The sequence below is a fragment of the Somniosus microcephalus genome, chromosome 13 (assembly GCF_052327205.1).
Source record: "Somniosus microcephalus isolate GS21.2 chromosome 13, FLI_Smic_1.0, whole genome shotgun sequence".
Classification (NCBI taxonomy): Eukaryota; Metazoa; Chordata; class Chondrichthyes; order Squaliformes; family Somniosidae; genus Somniosus; species Somniosus microcephalus.
In genome coordinates, this window is record NC_140999.1 from 190372983 (window position 1) to 190389365 (window position 16383).

General features: G+C 45.8%; 1 protein-coding gene across 1 annotated transcript in view; it reads left to right on the forward strand.

Moving 5' to 3' along the window:
* Nucleotides 1-15860, forward strand: part of raly (RALY heterogeneous nuclear ribonucleoprotein) — a 247391-nt gene extending 231531 nt beyond the window's left edge. Inside the window, 2 exon segments of the mRNA XM_086005855.1 lie at nt 8510-8554; nt 14300-15860. Of these exon segments, the coding sequence (XP_085861981.1) occupies nt 8510-8551 (42 nt within the window). The 3' untranslated portion in view covers nt 8552-8554; nt 14300-15860.
* The last annotated feature ends 523 nt before the right edge of the window (nt 15861-16383 follow it).

A 16383-nucleotide genomic window follows, 5' to 3' on the forward strand; every position in this document is an offset into this window, starting at 1 on the left:
TTAAATAAATCTGGAATAAAAAGCTAGTATCAGTAATGCTGACCATGAAACTACCGGATTGTCGTAAAAACCCATCTGGTTCACTAATGTCCTTTAGGGAAGGAAATCTGCCGTCCTTACCCGGTCTGGCCGATATCTGACTCCAGACCCACAGCAATTTGGTCGACTCTTAACTGCCCTCTGAAATGGCCAAGCAAGACACTAAGGGCAACTACTGACCGAGCTGGCTAGCCTGGGCCTGTGGCAGGCTGTGAGAGAACCAACACATACGATTACATAGGATGCACAGCACAGAAAAAGGCCATTCGGCCCAACCAGTCCATGGCAGCGTTTATGCTCCAATTGAGCCTCCTCCCCTCTTTCCTCATTTAACTCTATCAGCATTAAGTGTGGTGTGGGAGGAAGGGGTTTCAGTTCATGGGGCACTGGCACCAGTACTGGGGAAAGAGGGAGCTGTTCTGTTGGGACGGGCTCCACTGAAACCGAGCTGGGACCGGTGTCCTAGTGAATCGAATAACTTGGGCAGTAGACAGGGCTTTAAACTAATGAAGAGGGTGAGGGGTGGGAGGATTCAGGAAAGTAAATTTGAAAGCAGCGAGGGAAATGTCAAGGCTCTAGAGCAGAGTAGAGTTTTGGGTAAAAGTAAGCAGAGTGGGTCAGGAAGGGACAGAGAGAGTAACAAAGGTAATAGTGCATCAGTGACTGAGGTGACATCAGGGAAAAATAGAAATATGTCAAAGCTAAAGGCACTATATCTGAATGCGCGAAGCATTCGCAACAAAATAGATGAATTAATAGCGCAGATAGAAATTAACAGGTTTGATTTAATGGCCATAATGGAGATGTGGTTGCAAAATGGCCAAGGTTGGGAACTAAATATTCCGGGGGGGGTGGGGGGAATTCAGTTGCTTTGCGCCTCCCGTTAGTGCCCTAAACAGGGTGCAAAGCAACTAGCGCCCGGGCGCAAAATTCAGCGGGAGGTTAGCGCCGGCGGTAACCTTTAAGAAGGGGAGGAAGGCCTGCAGTAGCGCGGCGCGACCTGCCGCAGCGCGTGGTGCTGTGGCACGTAGCGCCGCGATATTGACTCGCAGTGCCCCAAGAGGGACGTGGGGCGCTTCCAGTAGCCTCCTCCCTCTCGGGGCGCTACCTGGGAAAATCGGCCGCGGAGGTGCTAATTTCTTTGAGTAGGGCCCCGGCGAAGTTAGCGCCACAAAGGGGCCGCGACTCAATTTTTCCCCCCAGGATACTTAACTTTTAGAAGAGATAGGCAAAATGGAAAAGGAGGAGGGGTAGTCCTGAGAGTAAAGGATGGGATAAAAACAGTAGAGAGAAAGGATCTTAGCTCCGAAAATCAAGAAGTAGAATCAGTTTGGGTGGAGCTAAGAAACATCAAGGGGCAGAAAACATTGGTTGTTTATAAGCCCCCAAACAGTAGTTGTAATGTAGGGCAGAGTATAAATCAGGAAATTAGAGGCGCGTGTAACAAGGGTAATACAGTGATCATGGGGGACTTTAATCTACATATAGACTGGGCAAACCAAATTTGCAGTAATAGTGTGGAGGACGAATTCATGGAATGTATACAAGATAGTTTTCTGGATCAGTATGTTGAGGAACCAACTAGGGAACAGGCTATTTTAGATCTAGTATTGTGCAATGAGAAAGGGTTAATTAATAACCTTGTAGTAAAGGGGCCTTTAGGGAAGAGTGACCATAATATGATAGAATTTTATATTGAGTTTGAAAGTGATTTAGTTAAATCTGAAACTAGGGTCTTAAATTTAAACAAGGCAACTACGTAGGTATGAGGGGCGAGTTGGCTAAGGTAGATTGGGAAACTACATTAAAAGGTATGACGGTAGACAAGCAATGGCTAGCATTTCAATAATTAATACATAATTTACAACAAATATACATTCCTTTAAGGCACAAAAACTCCACAGGAAAAGTGGTCCAACCATGGCTAACAAGAGAAGTTAAAGATAGTATTAGATCAAAGGAAGAGGCTTTTAATGTTGCCAAAAAGAGTAGTAAGCCTGAGGATTGGGAGGATTTTAGAATTCAGCAAAGGAGGACCAAGAAATTGATGAAGAAAGGGAAAATAGAATATGAGAGTAAACTAGCGAGAGACATAAAAACAGACTGTAAAAGTTTCTATAGGTACGTAAAAAGGAAAAGATTAGTGAAAGTAAATGTGGGTCCCTTACAGGCTGAGACAGGAGAAATTATAATGGGGAATAAGGAAATGGCCGAGAAATTAAACAAATACTTTGTGTCTGTCTTCACGGAAGAAGATGCAAAAAACTTCTTGGAAATAGTGGAGAACCAAGGGTCTAGCGAGAATAAGGATCTGCAAGAAATTAGTATTAGTAAAAAAAGTAGTACTGGAGAAATTAATGGGACTGAAAGCCAATAAATCCCCTGGACCTGATGGCCTACATCCTAGGGTTTTGAAAGAGGTGGCTATAGAGAGAGTGGATGCATTGGTTGTCATTTTCCCACATTCCATAGATTCTAGAATGGTTCCCGCGGATTGGAAGGTAGCAAATGCAACCCCACTATTTAAGAAAGGAGGGAGAGAGAAAACGGGGAACTACAGACCAGTTAGCCTGACATCAGTAGTAGGGAAAATGCTAGAATCTATTATTAAGGATGTGGTAACAGGGCACTTAGAAAATAATAATAAGATTGGGCAGAGTCAACATGGATTTATGAAAGGGAAATCGTGTTTGACAAATCTGTTAGAGTTTTTTGAGGTTGTAACTAGCAGAATAAATAAGGGGGAACTAGTGGATGTGGTGTATTTGGATTTTCAGAAGGCATTTGATAAGGTGCCACACAAGAGGTTATTAAACAAAATTAGGGCTCATGGGATTGGGGGTAATATACTAGCATGGATTGAGAATTGGTTAACGGACAGAAAACAGACAGTAGGAATAAACGGGTCATTTTCGGGTTGGCAGGCTGTAACTAGTGGGGTACTGTAAGGATCAGTGCTTGGGCCTCAGCTATTCACAATCTACATCAATGATTTGGATGAGGGGACCAAATGTAATATATCCAAGTTTGCTGATGATACAAAGCTAGGTGGGAATGTAAGTTGTGAGGAGGATGCAAAGAGGCTTCAAGGGGATATAGACAGGCTAAGTTCTTCCCACTAGTAGCCCTGTAGTTGCCCAATATGCCACCAGTTAATTGTTGAACAAGAAATCATTACAAGCACTTAAACTCTTTATACTGGCAAAATTTAAAAAAATTACTCCGTGCTTTTTAATGATCTGGAATGTTGCTAAACAGCGGAAGCAGCATGCTATAGACAGAGCTAAGCGATCCCATAACTAACGGAGCAGATCAAAGCTCATGGTGGACCATTAAACAACTAACGGGAGGAGGAGGCTCCATGAATATCCCCATCCTCAATGATGGTGGAGCCCAGCACATGAGTGCAAAAGACAAGGCTGAAGTGTTTGCAACCATCTTCAGCCAGAAGTGCCGAGTGGATGATCCATATCGACCTCCTCCTGAGGTCCCCACCATCATAGAAGCCAGTCTTCAGCCAATTCGATTCACTCCCCGCAATATCAAGAAACGGCTGAGTGCACTGGATACAGCAAAGGCTACGGGCCCCGACAACATCCCGGCTATCGTGCTGAAGACTTGTGCTCCAGAACTAGCTGCGCCTCTAGCCAAACTGTTCCAGTACAGCTACAACACTGGTATCTACCCGACAATGTGGAAAATTACCCAGGTATGTCCTGTCCACAAAAAGCAGGACAACTCCAATCCAACAAATTACCGCCCCATCAGTCTACGCTCAATCATTAGCAAAGTGATGGAAGGTGTCATCGACAGCGCTATCAAGCGGCACTTACCAAAAACCTGCTCATCTGGTTTAATGTCGCGTCCGAAAGACGACACCTCCGACAGCACAGCACACCCTGGGAGTGCCAGCCTAGATTTTGTGCTCAAGTCTCTGGAGTAGGGCTTGAACGCATGACCTTCTGACCCAGAGGCAAGGGTGTGATCCACTGAGTCACCCTAGTAAAGTATAAGTGAAAATGTGCAGGACCCTGTCCCACGGTATATTGTGTCCCACAGTGTGAAACTGGCCCACATAAGGAAGATGCTCCACAATGCAAAAGCATCTCATCTTACTTTCTGCAGTCTGTATCTCTGGGTAACAGTTCCAAGTTAGCACTAACTCTGAGGGCAGGACTCCATTGTATATTAGCCTTCACTTAAACCTTGGCTGACATGTTGCAGCTTTGTTCTAATTAATGGAATAATCTAGGCATCTTCTGGTGATCACCTGGTTAATATGAACCTAAAACAAATGCAGATCAAGAAGGTGCCAATTTCGATCCTTGTTCTGTGCTGTCTTTTATTAGAAGGTAGAAAGGGCCTTGGTGAGACCACACTGGAGTACTGTGTACAGTTTTGGTCTCCTTACCTATGGAAGGATAGACTTGCCTTAGAGAGGGTACAACGAAGGTTCACTAGATTGATTCCTGGGTTGAGAGGATTGTCCTATGAGGAGAGATTGAGCAGACTAGGCCTATATTTTCTAGAATTTAGAAGAATGAGAGGTGATCTCATTCAAATATATAAAATTGTTAAGGGGCTTGACAGGGTAGATGCTGGGAGGATGTTTCCCCTGGCTAGGGAGTCTAGAACCAGGGGTCATAGTCTCAGGGTAAGGGGTCGGCCATTTAGGACTGAGATGAGGAGGAATTTCTTCACTCAGAGGGTTGTGAATCTTTGGAATTCTCTACCCCAGAGGGCTGTGGAGGCTCAGTCGTTGGGTATATTCAAGACCGAAATCAATAGATTTTTGGATACGAAGGGACTCAAGGGATATGGGGATAGGGCGGGAAGGAGGAGTTGAGGTTGAAGATCAGCCATGATCTTATTGAATGGTGGAGCAGGCTCGAAGGGCCGAATGGCCCACTCCTGCTCTCATTTCTTCTAGTCTTATGTTCTTATGTTGTGAGCCTTTGAGAAGGTATTGGCCCAGGAATTCGGGTCGGGGGCTTCCCCGCGGGTGCAAGCCTCCGACCTGCACTTACCTAGCGCGCCGGCCGTTGTGCTGTGGGCCCGCATGGAATTGCGATCCTGGGCCTGCTCCAACTGCCGGCACGCAGTGCTTGCGTATCCCGGGGCGCAGTTAGTTCGAAGCGTTCCCTAGGATCACGTGGGCCATGGAGAGCCAATGGTAGCAGGGAATCTGCATTCATAGATTTGACAGGAAAACCTGGCAAATCCATGAATACAGTTCAGCCCCAAAACATAACTAAAGCTTCAAATAAATTTTTAAAAAAACATCACATTTTTAAAATAACTATAAATTACATAAAATAACTATTTTAAACAATAATTTACATTTTTGAAAAGTTAATTACAGTTTCTAACAGGGCTAAAAATAAACTTACCTTTCTTTAAAGTATTTAAAAATAATAAACCTGTGGAAAAAATGTTTTAATTTTACTTAATTCACCACTTACCTTGTTAAAAGCAGGCCTTGCGACTGCTTTTTAAAAGTGTAACTCCTGGAGACTTACCCTCCTGGAGAAACCTGTAAAATAAATGCAAGTGCCAGGCGTACGCGCTGCCTCTCCGGCGCACGCGTTCGACCTGTGAACCCCTTACTTCAAGGGAACGGAAGTTCCGGTTTCCCGCGCATGCGCAGTGCATGCACGAAACCGGCACTTTCGTTGGGCCTACGCGTGAGTACCCAGCGCGTACTCACCCGTGGGGACCCGAAGTTCTGGCCCCATTGAATTGAATTAAAACAAAAACTGCTGGAAATACTCAGCAGGTCAGGCAGCACCTGTGCGGTTCTGATGAAGGGTCATCGACCTGAAACATTGACTCTGTTTCTCCCTCCACAGGTGCTGCCTGACCTGCTGAGTATTTCCAGCATTTTCTGTTTTTATTTCAGATTTTCAGCATCCGCAGTATTTTGCTTTTGTATTGATTTGAATAGCCTGTTAACAGATTTAAGTAAAGAGTTGTAATTGCTTTACACCGCACATGGTTAGATACGGCCTCACTCCCCTGCTTCCTGTAGGGAGCTCAGTTTTGTTCCAGTAATTTGACAAGATGTGTCATGTTAACTTTGAAGTCCCAGATAGACATTAGGAAGTCCCAACAGTCCCTCCGCATTGCCCAACATTCCTCCCTTAATCAACATCACTGATAAAGCTTTACCCTCAGGGGAGCGGGATTAATCGGATCGCTCCCTCGCAGAGCCAGGACAGGCTCGATGGTCCGAATGGCCTCCTCCTGTGCCGTATCATTCTACCATTCTCTGATCTCACCCGCGTTTGCGCGGTGATGCGAGTACATTTGTCTACATCACAAAAAGTCACTGCACTTGGAGACGTTTTGGAATGCTGCATAAAAGCAAAAATGTCTTTCTAGATGCAAACCCTATGTTCGCCTGTCACCTGAACTATCTCTTGCAAGATGGCTTCTGGAGGCTCTTAGAATGACCAGCGGGGTTGCAATGGTCTCTTCTATTCCTCAAAATATGTTCCCATCGACACCTCGGACATCTGCTTGAGTGGGCAGTCTGAGGCTGCAGCCTGGTATATTCTTCTCAGAAATCCACAGTTGACAAAGCGAGTTAAGAGGTGAAATAATTTTAGTTTAGAAAAATGTCACACAGGTACAAAATCGGTTTTGTATTCGTGACAACTTTTTCATTAAATTTGTCAACATGGTGCTTAATTCACCAGGACTTTTATCCATCCTCACGCCCCAGCCTGTTGCGTTCCACAGCTGACTCCTCTATGGTCCCTGGCCACTGTCTGAGGTTGAGCCAGACACTTCCCAAGCTCAGCCTACTTGACCCTGAGCTAAGCTTCAGACCCCATAACGTCCCCATCACCAAGACCGCCTTCTTTCACCTCAGTAATATCGCCTGTCTCCGCCCTTGCCTGAGCTCATCTGCTGATGAAACCCTCATCCATGCCTTTGTTACCTCCAGACGCGACAATTCCAACGCACTCCTGGCTGGCCTCCCACATTCCACCCTCTTTAAATTTGAGGTCATCCAAAACTCTGCTGCCCGTATCCTAACTCGCACCAAATCCCGTTCACCCATCACCCCTGTGCTCGTTGACCTACATTGGCTGGTTCAGCAACGCCTCAAATTTAAAATTTTCATCTTCGTGTTTAAGTCCCTCCATGGTCTTGCCCCTCCCTATATCTGTAACCCCCTCCAGCCCTACAACCCTCTGAGAACTATGCGTTCCCACAAATCTAGCCTCTTGAGCATCCTGACTTTATTTACGCTACCGTGCCTACAGCTGCCTAGGCCCTACGCTCTGGAATTCCCTCCCTAAATCTCTCTACCTCGCTCTCCTCCTTTAAGACGCCCCTTAAATCCCAGCTCTTTGACCCACGCTTTTGGTCATCTGCCCTAATATCTCCTTATCTGGTTTGGTATCAGATTTTGTTTGATAGCGTGGATAGACTGGAGAAGCTGGGGTTGTTTTCCTTAGAGCAGTGAAGGTTGAGAGGAGATTTGATAGAGCTGTTCAAAATCATGAGGGGTCTGGACAGAGTAGATAGAGAGAAACTGTTCCCATTGGCGGAAGGGTCGAGAACCAGAGGACACAGATTTAAAGTGATTGGCAGAAGAACCAAAGGCGACATGAGGAAAAACTTTTTTACGCAGCGAGTGTTTAGAATCTGGAATGCACTGCCTGAAAGGGTGGTGGAGGCAGATTCAATTACGGCTTTCAAAAGGGAATTGGATAAGTACCTGAAGGAAAAATATTTGTAGGGCTACGGGGAAAGGGCGGGGGGAGTGGGGCTAGCCAAGTGTTCTTGCAGAGAGTTGGCACGGGCTCGACGGGCCGAATGGCCTCCTTCTGTGCTGTAACCATTCTCTGATTCTAACGCCCTGTGAAGCGCCTTGGGACTTTTTACTATGTTAAAGGCGCTATATAAATGCAAGTTGTTGTTGTTGTTTCTTTCTTTCAAATACAAGTTGTTTTTGCTGTTGTTGAAACCCTGCAGCATTTAAAGAACTTCGCTCACCTACTGATTATCATAGGAACGTAGCAATCACTAGACGATAAAAGAATCGGGTCCATCTAGTTCGTCTTCTACCATCCTGGTCGTCGCCTGATCCAATGATAATGAAGTTGTTGACTAATCACAGCAATCAATCTCTATCAATGAGTCTACAACAGATCCAGACATGAGGCGAGGAAAACCCCCTGTGGTGGAGAGCTTTGGGAACCACAGGTCCAAACTTCCATAGCCTTCAAGTCCATTGTTCAACCTCTTATTTAAAGGCGTCCAATTGACACCTCGGTAACTGCTAATCCTGGGACTCTGTTCTAAAAGAGGGAGCAAAATCCTTTCTAATCTCCACTCTTGCTTGAGGCTTGTTAATCTCTGTAATTGTGCCCTCTAGCCCTATGCTGACGGTCTGTGCTCTCACCCTGATTGCTCAGAAGAGTGGAAGTGTTAATATATTTCCCTTCTCTGTTTACAGGAGACCAATCACAGAATAGAAACAGAGGCAACATTAGAATAGAAGGTATCTATTTTGCTTTCTCTTCTGAATTTTTTTTTGCTTAGTATGGCTTTGAATCCATCTTGCATTTCACAACCGTCCTCAATGAGTAACTTGCTACGTGGAGTTTTGTGAATTCGTCCAGTCAGTAACTAGCAATATAAGGCTGTGCACCTGGTAGCAGGTCCTTTGCAGCTCCCATACAGTCCCACCCAAACCTGCCACCTCCCCTCTCCCACTCCTATTCCTATGTTCCTATGGATCTACATAAATAAAGTTGAGAAGTGAGTATTGACACCACTGTGTCAGCCAATGAGTTGGAGATGGAGCGGGGCAGGACTTACGGCAAACAGAGTCTATTTTACTGCAAACAACGAACAGAGTCTATTTTACAGCAAACAATGAACAGAGTCTATTTTACAGCAAACAACGAACAGAGTCTATTTTACAGCAAACAACGAACAGAGTCTATTTTACAGCAAACAATGAACAGAGTCTATTTTACAGCAAATAACGAACAGAGTCTATTTTACAACAGAGTCTTTTTTGCAACAAAGTCTATTTTACAGCAAACAGAGTCTATTTAAACAGAATCTCTATGAACTACAGAAAACAGAACTCATGACCGAAGTCTCCTAATAAAAGCGCGATTATTTCTCCAGCAAAATGCAGTGAGCGGAGGATAGTTATACAGTACAAATGATGTGCATAAAATCAATCCCAGCCACTCACAGCAGTGTGGTCTCCAGGCGTGATTGACGGGGGAATTACCCAATCATCTCCATTCTGGCCGGGAATAGTGGTGTCGCTATACGCTGCCATAAAATTGTGTAGGTGAGCCGAATAATGGCCAATAAAACTTAATGCAGACAAGTATAGAGTATAGCACAAAGGGAGAAAAGATAGAGGGCCCACAGACTCCAAGAATAATGTTGAAATAACTACAGCTGAAGCCGAAAGAGACCTAGGAGTCAGTAGACTCGACATTCAACATGTCCAACCAGTGCAGAGCACCAATCAGCAAAGCCAATACAATGTTGAACTCCATCGCCAAAACAGTGGAGCACAGGTGAGAAGAGTTCTGGTGGTCCAAACACCAGAGAGATGTTCAAGTGCTGGGGGCAGTGTAGAGAAGCATCACGAGAATGATCTCCAGTGTTAGGGCTGTGAGTTATAAGAAAAGACGGGAGGGACTTGAGCTATTCAACTTGGGAAGGTGGAACCGAAAGGTGATCTTATTGCGGTACACCTGAAATAGATTGGAAAAGGGTAAATCGGAAATAATACTTCTAGTAGGTTTCAAGAGTAGCGCAAGCGACACAGGTTCAAACTAGGAAAAGGCAACTTTAGGGATCTCTGGGAGTGAGTGATTATTCAGGATCTCTGGGAGTGAGTCATTATTCAGGATCTCTGGGAGTGAGTCATTATTCAGGGTCTCTGGGAGTGAGTCATTATTCGGGATCTCTGGGAGTGAGTCATTATTCAGGATCTCTGGGAGTGAGTCATTATTCAGGATCTCTGGGAGTGAGTCATTATTCAGGGTCTCTGGGAGTGAGTCATTATTCAGGATCTCTGGGAGTGAGTCATTATTCAGGATCTCTGGGAGTGAGTCATTATTCAGGATCTCTGGGAGTGAGTCATTATTCAGGATCTCTGGGAGTGAGTCATTATTCAGGATCTCTGGGAGTGAGTCATTATTCAGGATCTCTGGGAGTGAGTCATTATTCAGGATCTCTGGGAGTGAGTCATTATTCAGGATCTCTGGGAGTGAGTCATTATTCAGGATCTCTGGGAGTGAGTCATTATTTTATCAGGATCTCTGGGAGTGAGTCATAATTTGATCAGGATCTCTGGGAGTGAGTCATTATTCAGGATCTCTGGGAGTGAGTCATAATTTGATCAGGATCTCTGGGAGTGAGTCATTATTCAGGATCTCTGGGAGTGAGTCATAATTTGATCAGGATCTCTGGGAGTGAGTCATTATTTGATCAGGATCTCTGGGAGTGAGTCATTATTTGATCAGGATCTCTGGGAGTGAGTCATAATTTGATCAGGATCTCTGGGAGTGAGTCATAATTTAATCAGGATCTCTGGGAGTGAGTCATTATTCAGGATCTCTGGGAGTGAGTCATTATTCAGGATCTCTGGGAGTGAGTCATTATTTGATCAGGATCTCTGGGAGTGAGTCATAATTTGATCAGGATCTCTGGGAGTGAGTCATTATTCAGGATCTCTGGGAGTGAGTCATTATTCAGGATCTCTGGGAGTGAGTCATTATTCAGGATCTCTGGGAGTGAGTCATTATTTGATCAGGATCTCTGGGAGTGAGTCATTATTTGATCAGGATCTCTGGGAGTGAGTCATTATTCAGGATCTCGGAGTGAGTCATTATTCAGGATCTCTGGGAGTGAGTCATTATTCAGGATCTCTGGGAGTGAGTCATTATTCAGGATCTCTGGGAGTGAGTCATTATTCAGGATCTCTGGGAGTGAGTCATTATTCAGGATCTCTGGGAGTGAGTCATTATTTGATCAGGATCTCTGGGAGTGAGTCATAATTTGATCAGGATCTCTGGGAGTGAGTCATTATTCAGGACCTCTGGGAGTGAGTCATTATTTGATCAGGATCTCTGGGAGTGAGTCATTATTTGATCAGGATCTCTGGGAGAGAGTCATTATTTGATCAGGATCTCTGGGAGTGAGTCATTATTCAGGATCTCTGGGAGTGAGTCATTATTTGATCAGGATCTCTGGGAGTGAGTCATTATTCAGGATCTCTGGGAGTGAGTCATTATTTGATCAGGATCTCTGGGAGTGAGTCATTATTCAGGATCTCTGGGAGTGAGTCACTATTCAGGATCTCTGGGAGTGTGTCATTATTTGATCAGGATCTCTGGGAGTGTGTCATTATTTGATCAGGATCTCTGGGAGTGAGTCACTATTCAGGATCTCTGGGAGTGAGTCATTACTCGATCAGGATCTCTGGGAGTGTGTCATTATTTGATCAGGATCTCTGGGAGTGTGTCATTATTTGATCAGGATCTCTGGGAGTGAGTCATTATTTGATCAGGATCTCTGGGAGTGAGTCATTATTCAGGATCTCTGGGAGTGAGTCATTATTCAGGATCTCTGGGAGTGAGTCATTACTCGATCAGGATCTCTGGGAGTGAGTCATTATTCAGGATCTCTGGGGGTGAGTCATTACTTGATCAGGATCTCTGGGAGTGAGTCATTACTCGATCAGGATCTCTGGGAGTGAGTCATTACTCGATCAGGATCTCTGGGAGTGAGTCATTACTCGATCAGGATCTCTGGGAGTGAGTCATTACTCGATCAGGATCTCTGGGAGTGAGTCATTACTCGATCAGGATCTCTGGGAGTGAGTCATTACTCGATCAGGATCTCTGGGAGTGAGTCATTACTCGATCAGGATCTCTGGGAGTGAGTCATTACTCGATCAGGATCTCTGGGAGTGAGCCATTATTTATGCTGCACACCTTGGGGTTAATATACAGGAATCCCTGAAAACACCCGCGGTTGGTAAAACCTCGGTTGGCAAATATAAGACCTTATGGGAAAAATGGGGTTAAGGGGAACGCGGCCGCATTTACACTCGTCAGAGCCTGTGTAAGTTGCTTGTTCTTTTAATAAACACAAATAAAATACACAATAATCTAACAAAACAATAAATGTTCAAATAACACAATAAAAATGATCAACTGGGCGGTTTCTTAAAGAATTCTGCGATGGATGGTTGACTCATTTTTTTCTGGATATCTTTCTGGACCTGCTTGTATGGTCTCATTAAATCCTCCAAACCTCACTTGAATTTTAAACTACGCTCCAAGAATGGGTCAATCTCCATAAAGAGGTCCGAGAGATTATTGGCAAGTAGCATTGCCTTGCTAAGGTTGGCACTTGTCATCTTCGACCTCTCTGCCTCAGTCCTCGTCCTCTGCCTCACTAGAATGCTGCATCAGCTCATCAGTGTCCTCCTCCGTCAACTCCTCGCCGTGCAAGTCAAGGAGCTCCTCGATGTCATCAGGCTGTATGTCGGCCAGCCCCTCGCCTCCCAAACGTCGCGGAACCATCACAATGCGCTGAACTTCATCGTCAACTGTAGGGAAGCCTCGGAAGTCATTCACTACCTCCTTCCAAAGTTTACCCCAGCAGGCGTTGATTGTCGTTCTCTTCAGTTCATCCATCGATTCTTTTATGTTGGTGATGCAGTCAGCGATGGTGTAATCCTTCCAACAAGTTTTCACCATCAGTGTTGCGTCATCCTCCATAGCCTCCATCATGCGGTAAAAGCTGCGTCGTATGTAGTATACCTTGAAGGTGGCTATCACACCGTGATCCATGGGTTGAAGGAGTGATGTCGTGTTGGGAGGCAGGAAGGTGACTTCAATATTAGGGTGGGCAAATTGGAGTGCCGGCGTGTGGCTGGGGGCATTGTCGAGGATGAGTAGGGCCTTGAAGGCCAGATTTTCTCTCGCAAGGTACCGCTCCACGTCATGCACAAAACAGTTATGAAACCAGTCCTTGAAGACTGCAGTAGTAACCCATGCCTTGCGGTTAGAACGCCAAAAGACAGGGAGATAGTTTTTGTTTTTGCCCTTCAGAGCGCGAGGATTCAGAGAGCGGTAGAGCAGCATCGTCTTCACTAAACAGTCTCCCTCGGCGTGAGCACAAAGGAGAAGGGTCACCCTATCCTTAGCCACCTTGAATCCCGAAGCATGCTTCTCAGCCTTCGCGATGAAAGCTCGGGAAGGCATCCGCTTCCAGAGGAGACCAGTCTCATCCGCATTAAATACCTGCTCCAGCAGGTAACCCTTCTCGGCGATCAACTTCTTCAGCTCCTCCGGGAACTTGGCAGCGGCCTCGTGATCGGCTGAGGCCGATTCCCCCACAACCTTGAGGTTAGTCAAGGCCAACCTCTTAAAATTTTCCAACCAGCCCTTACTCGCTTGAAACTTTACGTCATCTACACTTTCCCCGGCAGCCACAGTAAGATGCTTGGAGATACTAAGGGCCTTCTTACGTACCCATACGGAATTAACATTCGCTTTTTTCTGGTCCTGGCCTTCCAACCAGATATTTAATGCCTTCTCCATTTATTCAAGCTTATGGTCCCGTGGCATAAACGACACTTTAGCAGTTTTCGAAGAGCCGCCCGCAATACTAGCCCTTATCGACACCTCACTTTTTTTTATGGTTCTAATGGTGGACTCGTTAACCCCCATTAGTCATCCAACAGACGCTGTACTTTCACCACGGGCAAGTCTATTAATGACATCTAATTTCCTATCTAAGGTCGGTACATTCCTTGCCCTTTTCACTATTGATTTGCCTTTACCACTGAGATTACACTTAGAGGCCATGATGAAGGGCTAAAGGTTCACACACACACACAGTACAGGTACAGTATATCCACGAGTGGAGCGAGACCACGCCTGGTAGTAATTATGCTGAAAAGAGCGGCACGGATGAATGGAGTCTCCTGTTTGGAAGCGCGACCCGAGAAACTTGAAAATTAAAAACCGTGAATACGCAAAAGTCACCGCCGCGGTTGGTTGGCAAAAATTGTCGCAGAGAGGAAACCGCGTATACGTGAAATCCGTGTATGGCAAAACCGCGGTTGGGGCAGGATTCCTGTATTTAACAGCATGCCCAGTGATTTCACCTGTCCCAGTGTGTTCGGTGAACCTTTGGCCGATTAGACAGATTGCCTTGCGTGTTCGGGTCTGTCATTTCCCCTTTTATTTTACAGACTATAAACCAGTGGTGACCAGCAGGCTACAAGTAATGGGGAGACCGCATGAAACCATCTGAGGAGCTCGACATATAATTTATAGACAAACAACCGCAGGCCATTGTAACCTTCAGCTCCACCACACCAAGAGGACGAGGGGACATCTGTAAAACATTTGGGCATTTAATCCCGCGCCGCTGCAGAAATGATAAAACCTGCGTGGGCCTCAGAAGTTGCTGTGAGAAGCACCACTCGCCGTGAGCAAAACTGTTGTCCAATTGTCACAACAAGACCTTCTGGGATACGTGACAAGCATCAGATTGATAATTCATTACTTCCGTCTCCTTGACATGTACAAGTGCTGTCGCCGACCTCGGTCACACTTGAGAATATTACAAATCTGTATCACATATTTTGTAAAAAAATATATATATTCCCGCCCCCACCTCCAAGTTTTTTCCCCTTCTCTCCTGACTCAGGCTGGGATACCAGGCCCAACCATCTTGCCCATGAGGGGATGTTGGCAATGCTATTTAAGAACTTCACCCCGTCCTGACCCGGACGTTCTCTGCCAGGAAAGGTCCTGAGGATCCCTTGAACGGATCCCAGCAGCCCCCCCACCCCCCACCCCGCACTCTCCCCACCCTCATCGCCCGCTCAAGAACATTGAGACCATTTTGCTTGTTTTATTTATTTTTTCTAGTTTAAATCATTCCATGGCACCGCACCGCACCACCCCACCCCCCCACCCCCCCGATCCACATTCCTGCTCCCAGGAGGGCCGGTAGACGACCTGATGCTGGACATCTACCAACACACTCTGCCATCGGATCGCCAGCTCTGATTGGACGTGTTCCTGGAGGTTTCATCACATGACCTCCTGCCGCCACCCCCCGCCCTCCCCCCCATTGGTCGCCCGACACGCCCAGCCCCCGTGGCAGCAAACCTTCCCACAGCCAATCGGAAAGCCAACAGACTCTCCGTTACCCGACTGGAGGATTCTTGACTCTCAAGTCATTAACAGCCCCTTTTTGTTTTTCCCATCTCAAGTCTTTTTGTAACTGATAAACAGAAGTGTTCAAAGAAAATGAAAAAAAAAAGGGACAATTGATGATTTGTTTCTCCCGGGTGTTGCGGCCGGCTGCATCCTGGAGATTAATCTTCAATTGCTGGAGACTCCGGGCCAACCCTGGAGGGCTGGTGACCCCTACCACTCCAGTTGGCCAGGACAAAAACAGAGGCACTACTGGGGCAAGACACCACTGCCTGATATTTCCTTCCTTTCTGTCAAGAAACTCCGAGGCTTCAGCGAGTAGACAGAGCGGGGAGCCTCATCCTCTGCGATATGGAAAAAAGGTCTCAAAACCGCCCTCTCCAGACCGGTTTGTTTAACTGAACACCTTTAGCCTTTGACCTTTCAATCCCTGCCATTGTTATGAATAAGTTTATTGTCAATCTACAGTGAGTTGTGAATAGTATCATATTTCTTTTTTAAGCTAGCAATATTTCCTTTTACTTTGAAGTATTCTTCAGTGTTAAAAAAAAACAGGAAATTAAACAGTGATTGCTATAGCAACAACCCGAGGATTGCATTGATTCACAGGACAGAATACACTTGAGACAAACCATCAGGTTGGGCTCCCTCTGCTTCCACCAGTGGCTCTGGACTGTCCACTGGGCCTTAGAAAGGAGATGGAAACTCCAAGGGTGTGAGCTGTAAATGTAATTGACGCGATATTTCAATAGCTTGCTGCAGTCAATATTAGAGGCTAATTAGGCGGAATTTTCTTATTTCCCTCCCCCCCCACCGCCACATGCCCCCAAAAAAACAGCTTCATGAAGTTTGGGAGCCAGAGCTGTGAGTGTTGAAGGAGACATAACTGTAGATCATCGTGTGGGTGCAAACCATTATAAAATTCTAACAGCACTAGACAGACAAGATGCAGGAAGGATGTTCCCGATGGCAGGGGAGTCCAGAACCAGGGGTCACAGTCTAAGGATAAGGGGTAAGCCATTTAGGACAGAAATGAGGAGGAATTTCTTCACCCAGAGAGTGGTGAACCTGTGGAATTCTCTACCACACAAGGCAGTTGAGGCCAATT